The following is a 23737-nucleotide window of genomic DNA, read 5'->3' as shown; positions in this document are numbered from 1 at the left end:
CTTCTGATTCAGCTCTCTGCTATTGCCTGGGAAAGCAGTAGAAGTTGGTCCAACAGTGCTGTGGCTTATCATGTAAAGCTGCCGCTTGCAGTGCTAGCATTCCACATGGGCGCTGATTTGAGTCCTGGTTGCTCCACTTCTGATCCAGCTCTCTGCTATGGCCTGGAAAGACAGTAGAAGATGGCCCAGGTCCTTGGGCCCTGCACCTTTGTGGGAAACCCAGAAAAAGCTCCTGGCTCCTGGCTTCAAATCAGCCCACCTCTGGATGTTGCTGCCATTTGGAGAGCAAATCAGGGGATAGAAGACTCTCCCTCTCCCCTCTCCTCTCTTCCCCTCTCCCTCACCCTCTTTCTCCTCTCCCCCCCCTCCTCTCCTCCCTCTCCCTCTCCCTCTCCTCCCTCTCCCTCTCCTCCCTCTCCCTCTCCTCTTCTCCCTCTCCCCCCCTCCTCTCCTCCTCTCCCTTTCCCTCCCCCTCCCTCCTTCTTCTTCTCTGTATATCTGCCTTTCAAATAAATAAATAAATAAATAAATCTGAAAAAGAAAAAAACAAATTTATGGTTTTTTTTATTTTTAAAAAAGATGACCTAAGTCCTTAGGCCCCCACACCTGCCTGGAAGAAGCTCCTGGCTCTTGGCTTCGGATCAGCCAAGCTCTGGCCGTTAAGGCCATTTAGGGAGTGAACCAGCAGATGGAAGACCTCTCTCTCCTTCTCCCTCCCCCCCATCTCTCCCCTGTCTCTCTCCCCCTCCCTCTATTTCTCCCTCTCCCTCTGTCTCTCCCCCTCCCTCTGTCTCTCCCCCTCCCTCTGTCTCTCCCCCTCCCTCTCTCTCTCCCTCTCCCTCTGTCTCTCCCCCTCCCTCTGTTTCTCCCTCTCCCTCTGTCTCTCCCCCTCCCTCTCTCTTTCTGCCTCTCTTTAACTTCCTTTCAAATAAATAAATAAAACTTTTTTTAAAAAAGAAGATACATGACTTGTACATTGAAAACAACAAAACATTGCTGAGATAATAAAGAAGTCCTATATAAATGGGGAAATATACTGTATTTATGGAATAGAATGATACTTATTTTCTCCAGATTTATCCATTGTTTAAATACATTTCCAATAAATAAAAAAAAAACTTCAATCGTGTGTATGCGTGTGTTTTGACAAACTGATTCCAAAATGATATGGAAATTGCAAAGGGTCCCGAATCACCAAATAATGCAAATAAGATTGAAAAATAAGTAATAGATTTGGAAGAATTACACTGTAGTTACAAGACTTTCTGTAAAACTGGAGCAATTAAGATGTCGTGATACTGGTATAAAATTACCACAGTGCATTCCCGGGTTTTGGCACACACACACAAAAATATTACCACATACATTGAGCAAAAAGAATAGAGAGGGGCCAGTACTGTGGTGCACTGGGTTACTGCCCTGGCCTGAAGTGCCGGCATCCCACATGGACGCTGGTTCTAGTCCCGGCTGCTCCTCTTCTATCTGGCTCTCTGCTATGGCCTGGGATAGCAGTAGAAGATGGCCCAAGTCCTTGGGCCCCTGCACCTGTGTGGGAGACCCGGAAGAAGCTCCTGGCTCCTGGCTTCGGATCGGCACAGCTCTGGCTGTTGTGGCCATCTGGAGAGTGAATCAGCGGATGGAAGACTTCTCTCTCTGTCTCAACCTCTCTCTGTAACTCTTTGAGATAAAATAAAATAAATCTTAAAAAAAAAAATAGAGAATCCAGAAATGATTTTGTGCATTCATGGTTGATTGATTTTTTTCAAGAAAAGCAAAATGAAGACCCAGGCATTGTGGTGGAATGGGTTAAGCCACTGCCTGTGATGCCAGCATCTCATATGGATGCTGGTTTGAGTTCTGACTGCTCCACTTCTGCTCCAGCTCCAGCTCCGATCCAGCTTCCAATCCAACTAATGTGCCTGGAAAAAGCAGTGGATGATAGCCCAAATACTTGGGCCCCTGCACCCATGTGGGAGACCCTGATGAAGCTTTTGGCTTCAGCCAGCTATTGCAGCCATTTGGGAAGGAACCAGCAGATGGAAGATAGTCTCCCCTCCCTCTACCCTTTAACTCTGCCTTCCAAATAAATAAAACAAATCTTCAACGAAACTAAACAAACAAACAAATGAACACTCAATGAAGAATGGATAGCCTTTTCAACAAATGAAGCTAAACATTTGGATGTTCATATGATACATAAGTTAATCTTGATCCTGTCCCATATGACACACAGTTGAACTGAACTAAAGATTTAAATGTAGGCCAGCGCCATGGCTTAACAGGTTAATCCTCCGCCTTGCAGTGCTGGCACACTGGGTTCTAGTCCCGGTTGGGGCACCGGATTCTATCCCGGTTGCCCCTCTTCCAGGCCAGCTCTCTGCTATGGCCCGCAAAGGCAGTGGAGGATGGCCCAAGTGCTGGGCCCTGCACCCGCATGGGAGACCAGGAGAAGCACCTGGCTCCTGGCTTCGGATCAGCGCAATGAGCCGACCGCAGCGGCCATTGGAGGGTGAACCAACGGAAAGGAAGACCTTTCTCTCTCTCTCACTATCCACTCTGCCTGTCCAAAAAAAAAAAAAAAAAAAATTCAAATAAATAAAATCTTAAAAAAAAAAAGATTTAAATGTAAAAGCTAAAACTATGCAAATTCTAGAAGAAAATGTGGGAGAAAATCTACTTGGAATAGGCAAAGTATTTTTTAACCTCATCACTAACCATAAAAGGGAAAAATGGAAAACTCGAACTTCAGTAAAATAAAAGCCATTTCCTCTTTGAAAGACATTATTAATAAACAAAAAGTTAAGCATAAACTGCCGTAAAATATTTGCAAAACATACCTGATAAAGGAGTTGTATGCAGAATATATGAAAATTTCATATAACTTAATAAAAGATAGAACCTTACAAACTGAGCAAAAATGAGAACACAAATTATATATGCAAATGATCAATAACACCTATAAGATACTTAACACTTTTTAATTACCAGAGAAATACAGACTTTTTTTCAGTATAAGCTTCATTTTATTTTAAAATTGAAGCAGTAGAATGAAGTGGTTTGTGGCTGAAACAGCCTTCATGGAGAAGAAAAGCAGAGCGCTTGTTGATCACAGAAGTAGCTTCTGAAGATCTGAGCCAGCTGCCTCAACCCCCAGACAAGTATAGAACAGACTCAAGACTGGGAAAAGGGGTGTGATTAATTGGAGAGATTCAGACAAGGTTTTATTGAATGAGATAATCGATGCCAACAAGTTTGTATAATTGTTTAACCAAAAATTGTTTTCATAAAACCAGACATATGTTATAGGCTACTAGGTATGAAAGAAAATAGTTAAGGATCCTTGTTAAGTATTTAGAATGGTTTCATGTTTATATTGGTTGAGGATGATTGAGAATACTTAGGGAAGTAACAAAGCAGAATTGTTCTTTAGTTAACAATAACAAGCCTGTTTGCTCAATCTGTGTATTATCTATAAGATTAATAAATGTGTGTATTTAAATACATTAAAGAGACATTTAAAATAAAAGTGACCTATTTTCTAAAAGTGATGCTGACTTGTAAACCTAAATATATTTATGTCAAGTCCGCAAAAACTCTGAGAAGCAAAACAACCATAATAGAGAGGCATAAGACTTTTTGACCCTGCAACAAAGTATCAAGGAAGCACACACTCATGCACAATAAAACATCTATTAAATAGTGGGAAATTTACTTATTCATAAAACTGAAAGTGTGAAGTAGGGTAATTTATGTGGGTGGTTGGTACTGTTCTGGGACTTTCACACCCCTTTGATTTGTCATCTTTGGTGTTGACTTTGGGTTCAGGCTTGTAACATGATGACTACAGTACTTTCAGCTATGAAATCTACTTGTGGCAAAGTCCAGAGGGAGAAGCATGGCCTCTTCTTGGAAACCTATCATAGGTTGATTTTTTGCAAGCATTTACTTAAAAAATATTTGGGGTACAAGGTGATTATAACACTTGTGAGAGAGGGGTCGGCACCATGGCTCATTTGGCTAATCCTCTGCCTGTGCTGCTGTCATCCCATGTGGGTACCGGTTCTAGTCCCGGTTGCTCCTCTTCCACTCCAGCTCTCTGCTGTGGCCCCGGGAGGGCTGTGGAGGATGGCCCAAGTGTTTGGGCTCCTACACCTGCATGGGAGACCAGGAGGAGGCACCTGGCTCCTGGCTTTGGATAGGTGCAGCTTCGGCTTTAGCGGCCATTTGGGGAGTGAACCAATGGAAGGAAGACCTTTCTCTCTGTCTCTCTCACTGTCTATAATTCTGCCTGTCAAATAAATAAAAAAACAAGCAAACAAACAGACAAACAAAACCACTGGAAACAGAAGCAGGATTAGACAAAGGGAGAGGTTGAACTTCATTTTAGGCCAAACAAAGGGGAGTTCTGGATCATGTGATTCAGATTTGAAGTTCTTGACTCACTTATAACAGAAATGGACAAATGGTCAATGTCAGCCCAGACAAGGTTTTTTAGGGGCTTGTGCTCAAGCACAAGGGAGGTGGCACAGTTTCTACCAAATGGCTCCCTGAAGGGAGTAAAACAAAGGAATTTCATCAGGTTGGAGAGGTGTGACCATGCCTTCTTGGTTTCTGGCTTGTCCCCTTTGACACATGGCACTTTGGTTTGCACCCGGCTTAGTGTTCTGTGCAAGCCTTGGTGCTCATTTTGCACACCAAACAACACAAAATGATGGTATTGCTCACCACCACCTCCCCAGGAAGGTCCCATGTTGGTTGCATTGGGCTATTCTGGTCATACATGTGGGTTGTGAGAGTCCCTAACAGGACAGTAGAGGGGGTGTTTTGGACTGAGGATCTGGGTGCTGCTTGCTCCTGTTTGTTTTGGAGCTGGGTGGAGCGGCCTGTGGTTGGAGATGGTTCTTTTGGGAAGGGCTTGATTTGGGGAGTCCTGTTTTCTTTCCTGTCTCATTCTCCCCTGAGAGATTTTGTTCTTATTCTTAAGGAGACTGGGCTGCAGATTACTGTAGCTGCTTCCTGCTGAGGAAGGACAGTTGAACTCTAAGTCTTGGACACATAACAATCTCCCACTGTTCTAATAACTCGTTGTTGGGAGTTGACTCTTCTAGTGAAGGGACGAATTGAAAACCTCAGGCCAGTATCAGCCTGATGTGGAATTGTTGGAGACTACAAGATATGAGCTTTAGAGGCAAAGTTGTATTGCAGCCCGTTAAACCGCTGCCTGTGATGCTGGCATCCCAGATGGGCACTGGTTTCCATCTTGGCTGCTCCAGTTCTGAGCTAGCTCTCTGCTGATATGCCTGGGAGGAAGCAGATACTTGGGTCCCTGTTACACATGTGGGAAATTCAGATGGAGTTCTTGGCTCCTGGCTTCAGGCTGGCCCAGTCCCTACTATTGTGACCATTTGGGGACTGAACCAAAGGATGGAAGATCTCTCTCTGTCCCTGTCTCTTTGTGTAGCTCTAAATAGCCTTTCAAATAAATAAAGTTAATCTTAAAAAAATACAAATTTTACCAAGAGATTAAAAAGACAGAGACTGAAAATTAGATATACCAGATAGCAATCCGTTGTCTAATAAGGTAAAAACCACTATCCTGTTTAACAAGTTCCCAAATAGTAGAGGGCATAATTTTTTGTTGTCCAAACTTGTGAAATCATCTTGCCTGTTTATAAATTTATTTAATGTTCATCTCAACTTCCCCAGTGATATTTATCCATGCACAACAAGAAGTATTAGTCATGGCACGGACTCTACCCTGTTCAGCAGATAAATAGTCCAGGGCTAGGTGATTGTCTAAAACTGTATTGGCCAAGGAGTTGAGTGATGGTTGGAAGTTTTTGAGGACACGACTTGTATTAGATGCTAGAATCTCTAAAAGACTGGTTAAATTTTGGATACTGGCTGGCGCCGCAGCTCACTAGGCTAATCCTCCGCCTGCAGCACTGGCACCCTGGGTTCTAGTCCCGATTGGGGTGCTGGATTCTGTTCCAGTTGCTCCTCTTCCAGTCCAGCTCTCTGCTGTGGCCCAGGAAGGCAGTGGAGAATGGTCCAAGTGCTTGGGCCCTGCACCCACATGGGAGACCAGGAGGAAGCACCTGGCTCCTAGCTTCGGATTGGTGCAGCACGCTGGCCGCAGCGCACCAGCCGTAGTGGCCATTTGAGGGGTGAACCAACAGAAGGAAGACCTTTCTCTGTCTCTCACTAACTCCGCCTGTCAAAAAACAATTTGTTTTTAGATACTTACTTCTTCGTAAGTGAAGTATCCCCATCTCTACCCTATTCCAGCCAGAATTGGCCAGTTGGTCCTTTTAATCCTTTCACTTGAAAATTGGGGTGTTACAGTAAATGGGTTGTGAATAGAGATTCCCTGAAGCCCTGTCATACCAACAGCACACTCTTCTATTTGTCAAGAATTGTTGAGGCATTGATGGGTAGATGCTAAGAGCAGGAAAGTATATGAGGGCTGAGGCCTTTTATAATCTGGTAACTTGTTATGAGGGGACCCACAAACAAGACAGTGTTCGTTAGTGTAGAAGAGGAAGAGCTTAGAGCCTGGCTTAACTGAGTTCTCTAGTCCTCTGAGTTGCCCTCATGGTTATAATTACAGGAATGTGATAACTGACTCTCATAATGGCAAGGGCTCTTCCAACAAGTGTTCTCTCAGAAAGTTCAGTTGCTCTTTATATCATTTCCCAAAACCTCTCTGGCTTGTTTATTCCTGACTACATTTTATGTTGGTTAGTCCTAGACTTCCTATCTTGGTATCATTCCTGGGGGAACCAATGAGTTTGGCCAGGGGAACATTGGGCTGAGGCATCTGGTTTTAAAAGATCCATCATTTCATTGTTATCTACATTACTGCCATGTGCATGTAGTTGCATGACCCCTAGGAGAGAGCTCTCATTGTATGGGAAGTGAGGTCTTAGCATAGGATGGAAACACTATGGGTACTCAATTTAACAGCAGTAGGAAAATTGGGGTCAAAGCCACTGGATCTCCCCTCAACAGTGTTAAGATTGTAGGTGAGGCTATGCCAGCAGGGAGATGAAATGACCAGCTATGTCTTGATTGAGGATGGGCATGCTATATCCAACTGTTAGGTTGTTTCCCCTCAACTATTATCTGAGAAAAATTAACAAGAGGGTTGGTTTCCCAGGGGATTCCCACAGCAGGACCAGGATAACAAATGGGCCAAAGTTACGACCATTATGGACCCAGCAAGGGCAAAACAGGTACTTCCCAGGGAGTGCCAATTTAGAATATCAACAGCAAACAAGCACAATATTGATCACCAGGAAGTTGAACAGGAGACCTATCCACCACATTGCTTCTATGCTCTTGTTTTTTGAAGAGATGTATCTGGCCCTCTAGCGTGTCATAGGAATAGGTGGGCTCCTGTGGGACTTTAGAAGAGACCTGCTATGGTCAGGATAGGTGGACCCATTTGGGGACCCTTTCAAGTTTTACTGTAGGGATGGCCAAAGTCACTTAGAAGCATCCTTTCTTGCCAAGTTTTAAGCAAAACTTACCCCTCTGGCTGAGTTGGGTATGAGAAGGTGTTTCCTTATAAGTTGCTGGCAAAACCTGATTTCCATATTCTAGTTCATTGGAATCGACTTAGGTTGATTACATGGTTTGAGGTGAGGAAGTCAGTAGTAAGGAAGGGTCTTTTCAAAGGAGTTACGTTCTAGCTTCTCTGGGGCAGTACAGATTCTGAGGTGTGCTGTGGGGAGCATTTTAGTCAATGGTTTGTGGATTTCTTGGCAGAGTTTAGCTGTGGTTTTCCTTAGGATGTCACTCATTTTTTTCAGCCTTTCTGGAGCACTGGGTTTGCCAGATGTCCTGAAACTTATAGTGCCTTCCTAGGGAAGTCAAAAGGATCTGGGTAACATTTGCTGGGGAAAAAAAAAAGCTTGGTTAGTATGACTCAAGAAATTATCCCCTGTTTAAAGGAGTTTATAGGGGGTTTGCGTTGTGGTACAGCTGGTTAAGCCAGTAGCTTCAAATATCAGAGCGTTCCAGTCCTGGCTGCTCCACTTCTGACCCAACTTTCTGCTAATGTGTCTGGGAAGGCAGCAGAGGATGGCCCAAGTATTTTGACCCCTGCCACCCATGTGAGAGACCAGACTGGAATTCCTGGCTGTTGCAGCCATTTGGGAAATGAACCAGTAGATGGAGGAGCTATCTGTCTCTCTGTTCTGCCTTTCAAATGAATGAATAAATAAGGAGTTTACAAACTTCTGTTGGATTCTCTGTGGGAGGGGAAAGCTTTAACCACCTTGTGAAGGTTCTGATGAATACCAGGGGGTACTTGGTTGTTGATCTAATGGGCATCTGAATAACATCATCTGCCAATCTTCTACTAGATATGTCCTTGCGTGTTGGATTGGTTTTATCAACGAAGGTTTGATGGTGGATTATTGTGGGCATACATTTCGCAGACAGGGTTACCTGCTTTATGTCTTTCTGAGGCCTCTCTCTGCAAAGATCCTGCGGATCAGTTTCCACAGCTTCTCTTTCCCATAGTGGGGGATGTCATGGATATGTTTAATGAGCTTCAGAGAAAAGGACATTACCATTTTTGATGAACCATCTGCTATTCTCCTCCCCAAATCCCAACCTTTTATCTTCCTTGCATTCTTGTTGGGAGTGCCAGAGACAGCTAGGGAGCTTGGAAGGATCTATGGGGATGGCACCCAATAAGGCTCTTCAGATCAGGCCAACTCTTTAGTGGCTTTTGTCTGCCCTGTTGTTTCCTTGGTGACCGTTACATCCTTTTGGTGGATTCATGCTTTTTTTTTACAGTGAATGACTGCCACCTGCTGAGGAAGTTGGACTGCCTCTAAAAGAGGCAAGATCAGGTGTTTATGTTTTAAAGGGAAGTATTTGGCTGTTAGCATTCTGCTTCCCTTCCATATAGTGGTATAGGCATGCAGTACCAAAAACCTGACTTTGAATCTCTGTACATTGACGATTTCGTCTTTTCCCAATCAGAAGGCCCAAATCAGGGCAACCCCAATCTGTTTAGCTCTTTGGAGCTGAGGTTTATCATGGGAACACCGCTGCTTCTGTGGTGTCAGTTCAACTCAGCACAGCATAGTCTATCCTCTGGACTTCTCCCTCAATAATTTGCTACCATTTCGCATCTGGATTCTCAAGGGGCTCATCCCAGAGGTCAGGTCTACTGGAGCAGGTGTATTCTGTAGTCCCAGCACACTGAGGTTGTAGGGCCTCTTTGTGTGTGGCCATAAGGAAGGTTGTCAGGTGTAGAGTTTGATAGCCTTTTTTTAAATTTTTTTTTTGACAGGCAGAGTGGACAGTGAGAGAGAGAGACAGAGAGAAAGGTCTTCCTTTTGCTGTTGGTTTACCCCCCCAATGGCCACCGTGCTGGTGCATTGCGCTGATCTGAAGCCAGGAGCCAGGTGCTTCTCCTGGTCTCCCATGCGGGTGCAGGGCCCAAGGACTTGGGCCATCCTCCACTGCACTCCCAGGCCATAGCAGAGAGCTGGCCTGAAAGAGGGGCAACTGGGTCAGAATCCAGCGCCCTGACTGGGACTAGAACCCAGTGTGCTGGTGCCGCAGGTGGAGGATTAGCCTATTGAGCCTCAGCACCAGCCTTGATAGCCTTTTAAGGTAATGTGGGTATCCTGGAGAAGATCTAGTGTTAGTAAATGGTGTTTCTTATTTCTCCTGTTAGCCAATGATGTCCCTTGACCCTTAATATGCACCTCATGAGGTGTTTGTGTTTCCCAACAATATAAAGGCCTTGATCAACAAGGTTATGGCAGCTGCTGGTCTTAGGCAACTAGACCATCCTCGAGCTTCTGGGCCCAAAGTATTGTTTTTTTTTTTTTGCTGTTTTTTTTAAAAAGATTTATTTATTTATTAGAAAGGCAGAGGCAGGGAGAGAGAGAGAGAGAGAGAGAGAAAGAGAAAGAGAGAACGAGGGAGGGAGGGGTCTTCCATCCACTGGTTCACTTCCCAAATGGCTGCAATGGCCAGGGGTGGGCTGATCTGAAGCCAGGAACTTCTTCCAGGTCTCCCACGTGGCAACAAGGGTCCAAGAATTTGGGCCATCTTCCTCTGTTTTCCAAGGCCATAACCAGAGAGCTGGATTGGAAGTGGAGCAGCCAGGACTTGAACCAGCGCCCATATGGGATGCTGGCACTGCAGGTGGCAGGTTTGACTGCTATGCCACAGCACCAGCCCTGGGCCCAATGTTTAGAATAGTATGCTACCAGTCTCTGGATAGGTCCTAGCTTTTGACTCAGAACTCCTAAGGCAAGTACTATCCTTTCACAGACATAGAGAGTGAATATTTTTTCTAAGTTTGAGATCCCAGAGTCTGGGCTTCACCTAGCTATGTCTTTTGGGTCTCCAGGGCCCACTGGAATTCTGGGTTTCAATTGTTTCAATCTGTCCCTATTAAGATGACTCAAACCAATAACCAGGGGCTGGCAGAGAGGCACAACATGTCTGCCACCTGCTGAGATGGTCAGTCCAGGGACTCTTCAGTCCATCCTTCTAAGATGTCTATTGAGATGGCTCAAACCATTAAACCAAAACAAAAACCTACACAAGAGAAATTAAAGAGATAAAAGGATAAAGAAAAGAAAGAGAAATGTCTGCATGGAAAGGAACAGGAGTCCTGGGAGGGTGAAGAGAACTCACCAGTTGTGAGACACTGAAGCAAAGGTTCAGGGCTACTGCTTGTCCACCGTGAGAGGGATTCTGCTTGTCAGTCCTGCTGTTCCTCATTCTCCCCAAAGGAGAGATAATCCCCTTTTGCAAATCCCTTCGTGGTCATCAAGAATATATCAACTCAAGGTTCTTCACTCACTTGTTAACTTTAAACCCAGACAAGGTTTATTGGAGGGTTATGCTTCAGCACAGGGAGACATTGTGGGGAGAGTTGAACAATTTCAAAAAATATTTATTTATTATTTATTTGACAAGCAGGGTGTGAGAGAGGGACACACACATACACACACACTACACACACACACAGATGCCATTTGCTGGTTGACTCCCCCAGAACCTGCAACAGCCAGGGTAGTCATAAACTAGGAGTGAAAAACTCCATCCAATTCTCTTATATGGATGATGGCAAGGAGCCAGGTACTTGGACCATCTTCTGCTGCTTCCCAGGTGCATTAGCAGGAAACTGGACTTGAAGCAGAGGAGCCAGGACTGTAATTGGCACTCTGACTTGGAAAGCAGGCATCCAAGCAAGGGCTTAACCTGCTGTGCTATAGCACCCACCCCAGAACAGGGGTTTTGTCAGGTTGAGGAGACAGGCTGTAACCTCCCAGCCTCTGGTTTATCCCTCTCAGCACATAGCACTTTGGTTTGTAACTGACTTGCTGTTTTGCACAAGTGCTATTGCTCCTTTTATACATGACCTGCTCAAAATGACTGTTGTTGCTTACCACTACTTGCTCAGGAAGATCATACATTGGTCATACTGGGCTGTTCTGAGCATGCGTTACTGGGTTGGGAAAGTCCCTAATGGGACTGTAGGTGTGTCTTTTGTGGTTAGGTGTAGATATTCTATGTTCCTGATTAGTTTGGAGCAGGTGGAGCCACCTGTGGTTGGAGATGGATATGTGGTTGGGTTGGGAGGAGCCTGAGTATTTGAGCCCTATTTCTATCCTTTCTCACAAGGATTGTGTGTCAGAGATGTCCCATGTTGGATTGAAATACCTGGGCTTTTATGTTCCTTGTGGTGTGGGCTGCTCTGGGAAGGGCATGATCTAGGACAAGGCAGCCCCTGAAGGAACTGACTGTTGTCTAATGGCCTCATTCCTTGCTACAGTTGGCAGTGAGTCCTTTGAAGGGATGTGTAGGTGGCATATCTCCCTGTCTACCATGCTGTCTTTCTTCAGAATGAGAAAGTATTTCCTAGAAGTTACCCATACGACTTCTAAGCATTCAGTTAGGTGCCATAATAAAGGTTAGTGATTGCCCTTCGGAGCCTTTCTACACTTCTGTTTACTAGAGGATCTGACTTTTGAGTGGATATACGCAGGGCCTTCAGAGTGTTCATGGAATGTGTATTGTGAAAGAAACTATGGATTTCAAAATTATTTTATACAGTAATAAACTTATCTTTTAATTATATTTTCCATGAATTTTTTGAAGTCAGCTAGTATGGCATAATGGCCACATTTTTCAGCTTCCTTTTACCTACAGATATGTCTAATTTTCAGTTAATGAGATGTAAGTTGAATTGTCATGCTTGACTTAGAGGGATAGGATATGCTCCTTCTTTATTTATTTATTTATTCATTTATTTATTTTTCTGCAGCCTCCTTGCTGGGTAGAATGTGGGTATATTGATTGGAGCTTGAGTAGCCATCGTGGGTTATAAGGTAGAAGGCACATGTTGAGAATGGTAAAGCAACATGGTAAAAGGAATTAACTGATCCTCATGGAAATGTTAGGATTTTATAACCTGATTAAGCCATTACTTTTTTATGATTTATTACTTTATTTATTTGAAAGGCAGAGTGACAGGGAAAATCTTCCATCTCTTGGTTCACTCCCCAAATGGCCGCAATGGTTGGGACAGGGCCACGCTGAAACCAGGAACCTGGAACGCCCTCTAGGTCTTTCATGTGAGTGGCGGTGGCCCAAGCTCTTAGGGTCATCTTTCACTACCTTCCCAGGCACATTAGCAGGGAGCTAGATAAGAAGAGGAGCAGCTAGGAACCAGTACTCTGATATGAGATGCAGCAGCTTAACCCAGTATGCCACAGTGTCGCCCCTTGTTTTGTTTTGTTTTTCTGTCAGTTGCATTAAAACTTGATCTTAACTCTAAGAGCATGGGAGAGGTGATTGGTTTAGACTAACGTTTTTGTGATAGGATGGATAAGGCATGGAGACATTCATATCAGGCAAGTAGTATAGAAGAAGAAAAGATAAAGGATGTAGAAGGATTTGTATGGTGATCTTGCAATAGACCTTAGAATCATAACGAGGTAGTGAGATAGTGAACTGTGTGTGTGGCGGATGTTGAACAGTAAATAAGTGATATAGTTCAATGGATTGCTGATCTCTGTGGGGCTGAAGACTGATTAGAAAAGGTGAGGGAGCCATGCTAAAGTAACTGGAAAGATAAGAAATTGTAGTCAGGGAGTCCGATGCTTAAAGTAGAAGATTTGATGGTAGTGCTGTTCTTGGTAATGGCAGGATCCAGAGGAGTGGCAGCCAGAGCAGAGAGAGGAAAAGATTGTTGATGGTGAGCTTAAGAAATGGAGGGACTGGGTTTTGGATGGTGGATGCTGATGCAGATGGTTGGAAGTCAGTGAATGGTTTGATAACGTCTTCAGTGCATGAGGGGGTGGCACAGGGATGTCAGAAGGTGACTCAAAGTGAGGGAGGCAGATCCAGAAGAGAGCATCTGTTTCAGGGAGACTCACATTATTGATGGAAGAGGGAAGAAAATGATATGGAAACAGCAGTGAGGAAGGAAATAGCATGAACCATAAATATTAAACATTTTTATATAGTAAAAAATACTAGACAAAAGTATAAAGAAAAAAGTAAACTGGAGCCGGCGCCTCAGCTCAATAGGCTAATCCTCCGCCTTGCGGCGCCAGCACACCGGGTTCTAGTCCCAGTCAGGGCGCCAGATTCTGTCCCGGTTGCCCCTCTTCCAGGCCAGCCCTCTGCTGTGGCCTGGGAGTGCAGTGGAGGATGGCCCAAGTCCTTGGGCCCTGCACCCCCATGGGAGACCAGGAGAAGCACCTGGCTCCTGGCTTCGGATCAGTGTGGGGTGCGGGGCACTGGCCGCAGCGCACCAGCCTCAGCGGCCATTGGAGGGTGAACCAACAGCAAAGGAAGACCTTTCTCTCTGTCTCTCTCTCTCTCACTGTCCACTCTGCCTGTCAAAAAAAAAAAAAAAGTAAACTGGGAAACTGTATTTATATATTTGTATTTAATATACAATAAATATTAAATATTTGTATTTAATATACAAATGGGAGATATACCTACTATAAAAAGAGCTCTTAAACATTAGTTTTTTAAAACTTATTATTTTATTTGAAAGGAAGAGAGGGAGAGAGAGGGAGAAGAAAAGGGGCAGGGTAGGGAGAGAGAAGCAGACATATAGAAATCTTCCATCTGTTGATTCACTCCCCTGAATGTCCATGTGGCTGGACCAGGATGAAGGCAGGAGCCCAGAATTCATTCTAGATCTCCCACATAGGTGACAGAGACCCAGGTCCTTGAGCCATCACATGCCGCTTCCCAGAGTGAATTGACAAGAAGCTGGAATTAGAAGTGAAACAAGGACTTGGACCTATTAGATACTGTGTTATGGAAGGAGGCATCCCAAGCAACATCTTACCTACTATAAAAGATGCCTGCCCCTAAATAATAATTTGAAAAAGACAGCTTGGTAGCAAAGTAGGCAAAGAATACTGAATTTTTTTTTTTTTTTGACAGGCAGAGTGGACAGTGAGAGAGAGAGACAGAGAGAAAGGTCTTCCTTTGCCGTTGGTTCACCCCCCAATGGCCACTGCGGCCGGCGTTCCACGCTGATCCGAAGGCAGGAACCAGGTGCTTCTCCTGGTCTCCCATGCGGGTGCAGGGCCCAAGGACTTGGGCCACCCTCCACTGCACTCCCGGGCCATAGCAGAGAGCTGGCCTGGAAGAGGGGCAACCGGGACAGAATCTGGCGCCCTGACTGGGACTAGAATCTGGTGTACCGGCGCTGCAAGGCGGAGGATTAGCCTATTGAGCCATGGCGCCGGCCCAAGAATACTGAATCTTAATATACAAGAGAGGAAATGCAAAAAGCCAAAATATGTGGGAGGATATTTAACCATCAGTGTTAGTAACAATGACAACATTAATGAAATGCTGGGATATGCCTACCATATTGGCAAGACCTAACAGTATTATTAAACTTCAGGCTTGGCACAGATGTGGAAGACAGGTGCTGGTGTGCACGCTCTTGGCATGGTGGATGCTGCCTCGTAAGCAGCTGCCACACAGCCGTGAGGGCTTCATTGTGTGTGTGGCTCTTGATGTGCTTGCTCATAGTCTGTCTCCAGTGTTCCTATTTTATTTTATTATTTTTGACAGGCAGATTTAGACAGTGAGAGAGAGAGACAGAGAGAAAGGTCTTCCTTTCCGTTGGTTCACCCCGCAAATGGCTGCTACGGCCAGCACGCTGTGCCGATCTGAAGCCAGGAGCCAGGTGCTTCCTCCGGGTCTCCCATGTGGGTACAGGGCCCAAGCACTTGGGCCATCCTCCACCGCCTTCCCAGGCCACAGCAGGGAGCTGGACTGGAAGAGGAGCAACCGGGACAGAATCTGGCTCACCTGTCAAGACTAGAACCCAGGGTGCCAGCGCTGCAGGCGGAGGATTAGCAAGTGAGCTGCAGCTCCAGCCCCCATTTTATTTTAAAAAATATTTTATTTATTTGAAAGACAGAGTTATAGAGAGAGGTAGAGAAAAAGAGATCTTCCATCTGCTGGTTCACTCCCCAAATGGCCACAACGGCCAGAGATGCGCCAGTCCAAAGCCAGAAGCCAAGAGCTTCCTTTGGGTCTCCCAGGCGGGTGCAGGGGCCCAAGAACTTGGACCATCTTCCACTGCTTTCCCAGGCCATAACAGAGAGCTGGATTGGAAGAGGAGCAGCCAGGACTAGAACTGGCATCCATTTGTGGTGCCAACACTACAGGCCAGGACTTTAACCCGCTGCAACACAGCGCCAGCCCCCAGTGTTCCTATTTTAAATGTGCTTTGCTTGTAGCTGTGACTCTGATTTTATTTTTCATAAATGCACTCATTTTATAAATAAATTCCTTTGGCCATTCTCAAGATAGAAAGCATGTCTTTCCCATCTCAGAAAGATCTAGTAGGTATTTTGATTCATATCCATTGGCTTTAATATTTTTATATCCTCTTTGTTTCATCTAAATTGATGTAACCTGAATATAACTACTCATTTTCTGCTGGTATTCTATACATTAATGTATCCACTGTTAATTATTATTGGGAATTTTAAAAGATTAATATATGATATTAAATATGAAATGCTGATGGGCTTAAGTTTTTTTTTTTTTTCATTTAAATTACAGATTAACTGGATCTTCTGGGTTTGTAACAGATGGGCCTGGAAATTATAAATATAAAACGAAGTGCACATGGCTCATTGAAGGACAGTAAGTAGTAATGACTGACTTACTATTTTATTCATCCTGGAACTCAGTGTGGCATTAGTTTTCCTATAACTAAAATTAGCATTCATAAAGTATTTAAAATTTTTTATTTCATAAGTTTTATTTGATAAATTATTTTGATTTTCTTACTTTTCATAGGCTTGTGAATTTTTAAATCAACATTTCATGTTGAGTTAATGCTGAAAATAAATTGTATGTCATGGAAATTTTTATATTTTCAACTAATAGTTAGGAAACTGTTAAGTATTCTTAATGTTTTGCTTAAAGCATTGTATTATTTTTCTAAGTTCCTATTTTTATTGTGAACAGGAAAATCAAAGTAACTATTACTGCCTAAGTGGTTCCTGCCTGATCTGCAACCCCTGTGTGTCTCTAGCTATTGCTTTCTTTTTCTACTTCCATCCATGGCAGACCTTTGAAGCAGTAGTTCTTAAATTTTTTGGTCTCAGACTTTTTCATAGTCTTGAACTTTGAGGTTCCAAATAATTTTCTTTCATTTATGTGGTTTATATATATGTTTATCACATTAAAAATTAAAAACAATAAATATTATTTATTAACTCATTTAATAACTAATTACAAGCCCTCTACACATTAGCACAAATGACATTTTATGACAAAACCCTTATATATTTTTAAAAATTATCTTAATGATAAGAGTGTTGTGGTTTTACATTTTGCAAATCTCTTCAGTGTCTGTCAACACCAAAGTTTTTGTTTTCTTGTTTGATAAAATATGTGAATCTTAAACAGGTTTAAATGTGGACAGGAAAGTTCCAGATTAGAGGGAGATGTTAAATATTTAAGAGATTAAGGGACCCAAGTAGGTAGGTTTATCTGTTTCATAAAATGGAAATTTCATAAGTTTTACCTAGGTGCTGAGTATAAGCAGGGAGGTGGGACTGGATGGTTTGAAATAGTCATTGAGATTTAGTAGCAATTATGGAGGGGGCTGGAGGAGAGGGAAAGGGAGGGAGGGAGGGAGGGAGGGAGGGAGAGAGAGAGAGAGAGAGAGAAAGTTAGCTAGCTAGTTAGTTAGCTAGTTAGTGATAGGACTGCTGGCAGAATGGAAGTGCCATTTGAAGTTGGTGAACAGAGACCAATACTGGGACCAGTGTGCTCAGTTGTATGACTCTAAAGTTTAGCTTAGTTTTCTTCGGATGTAATCTAAGTCACTGCAGATAAATGGTTTCCTCTAGACCAGGGCTTTTTCAGACAGTGCCAAGAAAAGGCAGAGGTACATGCAAGTTTAAAGAATTGGCAGGTATGCCTGTGAAATGATGTGGTGTGGAATCTTAAATTGAAGAAGGAAGTGTAGAAGTAGAAGGGCTAAAGGGTTTTCTCAGAGACTGTTAGAGAATGACTACTGAGTGGATGTAAAGTCTAGGAAGTCATGGACCACATCTGTTTTGCTTCCCATTGCTTGTTTAGTGGTCCCTTACACATAGTAAGAACTAAATAAGTCTTTGGCAAATGAAAAAATACTGCTTCTGTATTATTAAGGTCTTTTTTTCCTGTGAATTCTTAAAAAGATTTTTTTTTTCAAATATTTCATCATTGTGATTAAATTATCTTATTTTGTTCTTTTCAGGCCCAATAGAATAATGAGACTTCGTTTTAATCATTTTGCTACAGAGTGTAGTTGGGACCATTTATATGTTTATGATGGAGACTCAATTTATGCACCACTAATTGCTGCCTTTAGGTAAGCTTAGTAATATAAGTACTGGTTAGTCGTTATTTGATTTCTAGATTTAAATAGATCTCAATTGTATTCTTACTGGATTCACCTTTATTATCACTTAACACATTTATTTCATGGAAAGAGTACTAGTTCTGGAGTCCTGTCACTTGGGTACTAATCCAGACATGGTTTTCATAGCTCCTGCATAAGTGTGCAGGCACAGTACTTGACCTCTCTTCTCAGTTTCCTGATCTGTTAGTTTACCTGCTCCTCACTGTGGTGGTAAGTTTATATTTTCAAAATATTTTATTAATAATAAAATAACTTTTCTGTGAAAAATTTAAATCAGGAACTGTATCAATCTTGTTCCTTGTGTGTATCTCTTTTTTTTTCTTTTTTTTTTTTTTTGACAGGCAGAATGGACAGTGAGAGAGAGAGACAGAGGGAAAGGTCTTCCTTTGCCGTTGGTTCACCCTCCAATGGCCGCCGTGGCCGGTGCGCTGCGGCTGGCGCACCGTGCTAATCTGAAGGGAGGAGCCAGGTGCTTCTCCTGGTCTCCCATGGGGTACAGGGCCCACGCACTTGGGCCATCCTCCACTGCCTTCCCGGGCCACAGCAGAGAGCTGGCCTGGAAGAGGGGCAGCCGGGACAGAATCCGGCACCCCGACCGGGACTAGAACCCGGTATACCGGCCCCGCAAGGCGGAGGATTAGCCTATTGAGCCGCGGCGCTGGCCCTTGTGTATATCTCATTGCATAGGGCTTTAAGAGGATTTTGTTGAATTCCAATATAGGGGTGATTGTGTGTGTTTGTGTGTTTCTATGTATATATTTTAGGAGTCATGGAAACCATTTGGAAGAATACACATGAAATAAACAATAACTATTATCTATAGAGGATGAGGAACATACTGGTTGTGTATTATAATTTTTTTCAGCAAGTAGATTTTGCAAAGTAATTTAATACCACATATACGGTATGCTCTGAATTGTTTCAGTATTTTAGTTTTTATTAACAGTAAGTAGTTGTGTTTAGTATGTTTCTGGCCACAAAGGAATTCAGAATTATCTCAGTTTTTTTTTCTTTTTGCATGGTAGAAGATTTTAAAATATGTTTTTCAAAAATACTTTTACTCAGGGCTGGTGCTGTGGTATAGCTGGTAAAGCATATGGACTCAGGTTTGAGTCCTAACTGCTCCACTTCCAATCCAGCTCCCTGTTAGTGTTCCTGGGAAAAGCAGTGGAGGATGGCCCAAGTGCTTGGGCCCCAGTACCCAAGTGGGAGACCTGGAGAAAGCTCCTGGCTCCTGGCTTCATTCTGGCCCAGTCCTGGCCTTTGTGGCCCTTTGAGGGGTGAACCAGCAGATGGAAGATCTCTGTTTCTCCTCTCATTCTGTAACTCTGCCTTTCAAATAAATAAATAAATTTTTAAAAAAATACATGTACTCTTAGGGAACCATAGTTGTCAGTGCAACTGACTCTGTAAATTTCTTTCATCAAAAATTTTACATGCTTGATTTTAAAAAGGAGTAAGTTCAACAAATACATTTTTTAAATTTTTATTTATTTGAGGCAAAGAGAGCCAGAGACTGATAAACAGAAAGAGATCTTCCAGCCATTTCCAAAAAGCTCACAGCAGCTGGGGCTGGGCCCACCTGAAACCAGGAGCAAGAACCCCAACCCAGGTCTATCATGTAGGTAGCAGGGGCCCAGGTACTTGCCATCACCTGCTTCCTCCCACAGTTCATATTAGCAGGAAGCTGGATCTGGAAGCAAAGCCAGGTCTTGAACCCAGGTACTCTGATATTGATGCAGGTGTCTCAGGTGGCATTTTTTATCTGCTGTGCCACACACTTGCCCTGTTTGACAAATATTTTTTTGTGTTCTCATATGGAGCCAGTTTGATTGATGTTCCACGTGGGTCAGGGAAGTACAGGGAGTAAGCAATATGTGAGTAGTCGAAGGACAGGAGATTAGGGACTGATGTGCCCTTGTACTTCTCCAACATGTCTTTGAACTGAAAACTACAGCTATTTTCTGCGTTTTAAAGTTTCAAAGAGCAGGCTGATGGATGGACCGTAATAAGCATTTAAAATGGCTTGTTGGTTGTGCATATCTTCATGACAGCATTTGAAATGTATCTTATATTGTAGCACAAAGCACTCCAAACTTTACACAAATACAAACACCAAGTATGATGTTAGCATGATAGTACAGGTTGGGTATTTACTTATTACTGTGTTTGTTAGTCGTAATTCATGGTGCCCCTGTTATGTGCCAGGCACTTTGAATTCTTCAGCTTGACAGTAATATCCCTTATGGGAACGTGAGCCAAGCCCTTGTACCTAACTCTTTTTCACCTGGATTGTGTATTTGATGAGCATACATGTGGATCATCAGCAGCAAGACAAGTAGAAGGCTCTAATTGTTCTAATCAGTGACTTTAAAAAAAAAACCAAAGTCCAAAGGATCTTCAAAAAGTTTATAGGAAATATATATTATGAAAAAACTGCATGATTTTTATCTTTTCATTCAGTTTTCTATGAACTTTTTAAAAAAGATTTACTTATTACTTATTTGAAGGGCAGAGTTACAGAGAAGAGGGGGGAGAGAGAGAGAGAGAGATATCGAGAGATCCTTCATCCACTGGCCCATCCTCCACTGCCTTCCCAGGTGCACCAGCAGGATGCTAAATCAAATGTGGAGCAATCAGGACTTGAACCAGCACCCATATGGGATATCAGTGCCCATATGTGATGCCAGCGTCGCAGGTGATGGCCTGACCTGCCATGCCACAATGCCAGCCCCTCCATGAACTTTTTTAAGTACTTATATATGTACATAGGCAGACTCTTAGTTTTTTTTTTAAACTTGGTTAACTGATATTATAAATTAATGTGTTGGTTATATTAAAATTTAACTTATGATAAAATATTTGAATAGGCAAAGGGCAAAATAAACATAGGAAAAATGATTAGCCTTAGGAGTATAAAAGAATTCAAAACTACAGTTTTAAAAAAATCACTTTTTAAGTTAGGAAAACTAGGTTGGCAGGGTGAGATGGGATGGACCCCTTCATTCTGTACTGACAGGATTTCAAGTTGGCATTTTTCTTCTGGAAAGCAGGTTAGTATGATGTATCAAGAGTCTCAAAGCCACCATTTAGACCCTTTGGCTCAGTAATTCTTTTCCTCACCAAGGATCCAACAACTACTTACTTAGAATCTCTTATGTGCTGAGCTCTGAGTGAAGTCCTAGGGAAAGCCTGGGTTGCTTTGAGTGACATAGGAAATCCTGATGGTGTGTTATTTATAACATAGAAGATAAAATATAATTGGCAAGCTGGTGCCACGGCTCATTTGGCTAATCTTCCATCTGCGGCGCCGGCACCCCGGGTTCTAGTCCTGGTTGGGGCGCCAGATCCTGTCCCGGTTGCTCCTCTTCCAGTCCAGCTCTCTGCTGTGACCCGGGAAGGCAGTGGAGGATGGCCCAAGTGCTTGGGCCCTGCACCCGCATGGGAGACCAGGAGAAGCACCTGGCACCTGGCTTCGGATTGGCACAGTGCACCGGCCTCAGCATGCTGGTCGTAGCGGCCATTTGGAGGGTGAACCAACGGCAAAAGGAAGACCTTTCTCTCTGTCTCTCTCTCTCTCACTGTCTAACTCTGCCTGTCAAAAAAAATAATAATAATAATTGGCAAAGAAAATATATCACAGTGCTAACAATGTTGGAACCATGGGTGTTTGCTTAGCCTTGTTTGTATTTTTACATTAATGGATATTTTATATTTTTATAAAAATTTTCATGTCTTTCAATACTGTATATCTGGTATTAATCAATTCATAAAGTTACTTTGTATGATTGTAGATGTTTACTAAGTTTACTGAGTTTTCCAGAGGAACATTATAAGAAGTTTTATAAAATAAAGGAATAGAACCATTGATGTCAAGTTACATGAAAAATACAACGTAGAATAATAATAGCAGAAGATTCTGATCTGTTTCTCAGAGGATCCAGCACCAGCTGGATCCAGAACTAAGAGTAGCTGTATGCATTTGGTCACAGGAATTTGCCCCTCTTCCTGGATGTGTTTTCTTAAGTGATAAGAATGGATTTCAGTGTTGAGTTTGCATCTGCCACAGTTTGACATGTGTGCGATTGTGCTTTCCCCTTTAAGAAATGTCTTTTCATTCCAGTGGCCTCATTGTTCCTGAGAGAGATGGCAATGAGACTGTCCCCGAGGTTGTTGCCACATCAGGTTTTGCCCTGCTGCATTTTTTTAGTGATGCTGCTTATAATTTGACTGGATTTAATATCACTTACAAGTAAGATATTTAAATCTAATATTGTGATTTTGTTAAAAAATATACATTTTGATTTAACAATAATAATAATTAACATATATTGAAGACTTACCATGTGCTAGGCATTGTACTAAACAATTTGCATGGATTTTTTGCATTTAAGTTTGCTTTAAAATTCAGAGATGTGTGAGTAATGTTTTTCTGCTCAAAAATTATGGCACAAAAAGGTTAATAAATAGTCCAAGTAAGTGGTGGGAATACAGTCTCAACCCAGTATTGCTGCAGCCGAGCTTCTCCCAGAAAATGGGCATTTTTCTGCTGATGGAATAAAAATACTGGGAGCTTTTGTTAAGTACAATTGGACAAATTTTAGTAGTTGTTCTGTACTCAGTAGTAGAAGAAATCTACGCTCTGAAAGTATCTTAATAGTCCATTTATCCCCTTTTTTGTCCCCAGATTTTTAAGCATGAAGTCAGCAGTTTTGTAGCACTCATCCCTGATAGGCTATCAGGAGCTATAGGAAAATAACAGATACCCTGGAGGAGCTAAGTCTCTCTCCTTGTCATTTCTTTATGAGTTTATTCTTGTCCTTTTGAGAATCCAGCAGGGTTGACTTGGTTTCATTATTTGTACCTCGGGCTCTAGCTACGCAGTGTTGAGTTGACCCCATTTGGGCTGAGCGGTAAGTACTGCAGTTTTCCTTGTGAATGAATTGGAGTGTCTCTGAGATTCTCGAACCTTGTGTAGGAGAAAGTCCTGCTAAATTAATCGAAGCATTGCTTTGTGTTGACTTAATTTCTCCACTGTCTTCGTAGTTTTGACATGTGTCCGAATAACTGCTCAGGCCGAGGAGAATGTAGGATCAGTAACGTCAGCAACAGTGTTGAGTGTGAGTGCTCTGAAAACTGGAAAGGTGAATCGTGTGACATTCCCCACTGTCCAGATGACTGTGGTTTCCCTCAGCGAGGCATCTGCAATTCAAGCGATGACAGAGGTTGCTCCTGCTTCTCAGGGTGGCAGGGTAGGAACTTCTTGCATGTTTACTTTTCTTTCAGTCTTTAGAATTTTCCCAACTTAATAAGCTGTAGATGGACTTGTTTTTATCATTTGTATGATTTATAGCAATCCTATAGCAGATGGCAAGGAAGCCTTTATACCCCTTTCTCCAGCTTCTTAGATATCTTTCCATTTCACACATGTGTTTGTGGGTGTGTGTCTCTTTGGAATTGTGGAGGGGTTTGGTATCCTTTGCCACCCATTCATGAAAGTTGGAAAACTTGATCAGCCTTAAGAGAACATAGAGCACCAAGCTGGGAGATGGGACCGGAGCTTACAATACAGGTATTTAGTTAGAAATGTTCTCTAAATTCAGAGAAAATTGGGATAGGTTATACGTTATAATTTTAAAGCAATTACCTAATGGTATTATCTATAGAAATAAGCTATTATTAAAGAAGCTCTAAGAAATTCTAAAAGGCATGGGTGATGACAATGATTTTCTTTATATGCTTACTGCTTCCTCAGAATCTTTTTATTTTAAAAATAAATGT

The 23737-nt window shown here is 42.8% G+C and overlaps 1 protein-coding gene across 2 annotated transcripts in view; it reads left to right on the top strand.

Moving 5' to 3' along the window:
* Window positions 1-23737, top strand: part of ATRN (attractin) — a 169182-nt gene that overhangs the window by 45342 nt on the left and 100103 nt on the right. For both annotated transcript variants that reach the window (XM_062203932.1, XM_062203931.1), the window contains exons 2-5: window positions 16099-16182; window positions 17792-17905; window positions 22080-22208; window positions 23003-23208. In XM_062203932.1, the coding sequence (XP_062059916.1) occupies window positions 16099-16182; window positions 17792-17905; window positions 22080-22208; window positions 23003-23208 (533 nt within the window). The remainder of the gene's footprint in view (window positions 1-16098; window positions 16183-17791; window positions 17906-22079; window positions 22209-23002; window positions 23209-23737) is intronic.

This window comes from Lepus europaeus, chromosome 10 (genome assembly GCF_033115175.1).
Source record: "Lepus europaeus isolate LE1 chromosome 10, mLepTim1.pri, whole genome shotgun sequence".
Classification (NCBI taxonomy): domain Eukaryota; kingdom Metazoa; phylum Chordata; class Mammalia; order Lagomorpha; family Leporidae; genus Lepus; species Lepus europaeus.
The sequence above is the reverse complement of the archived record's forward strand: the minus strand, read 5'-3'. Positions and strand labels throughout refer to the sequence as shown.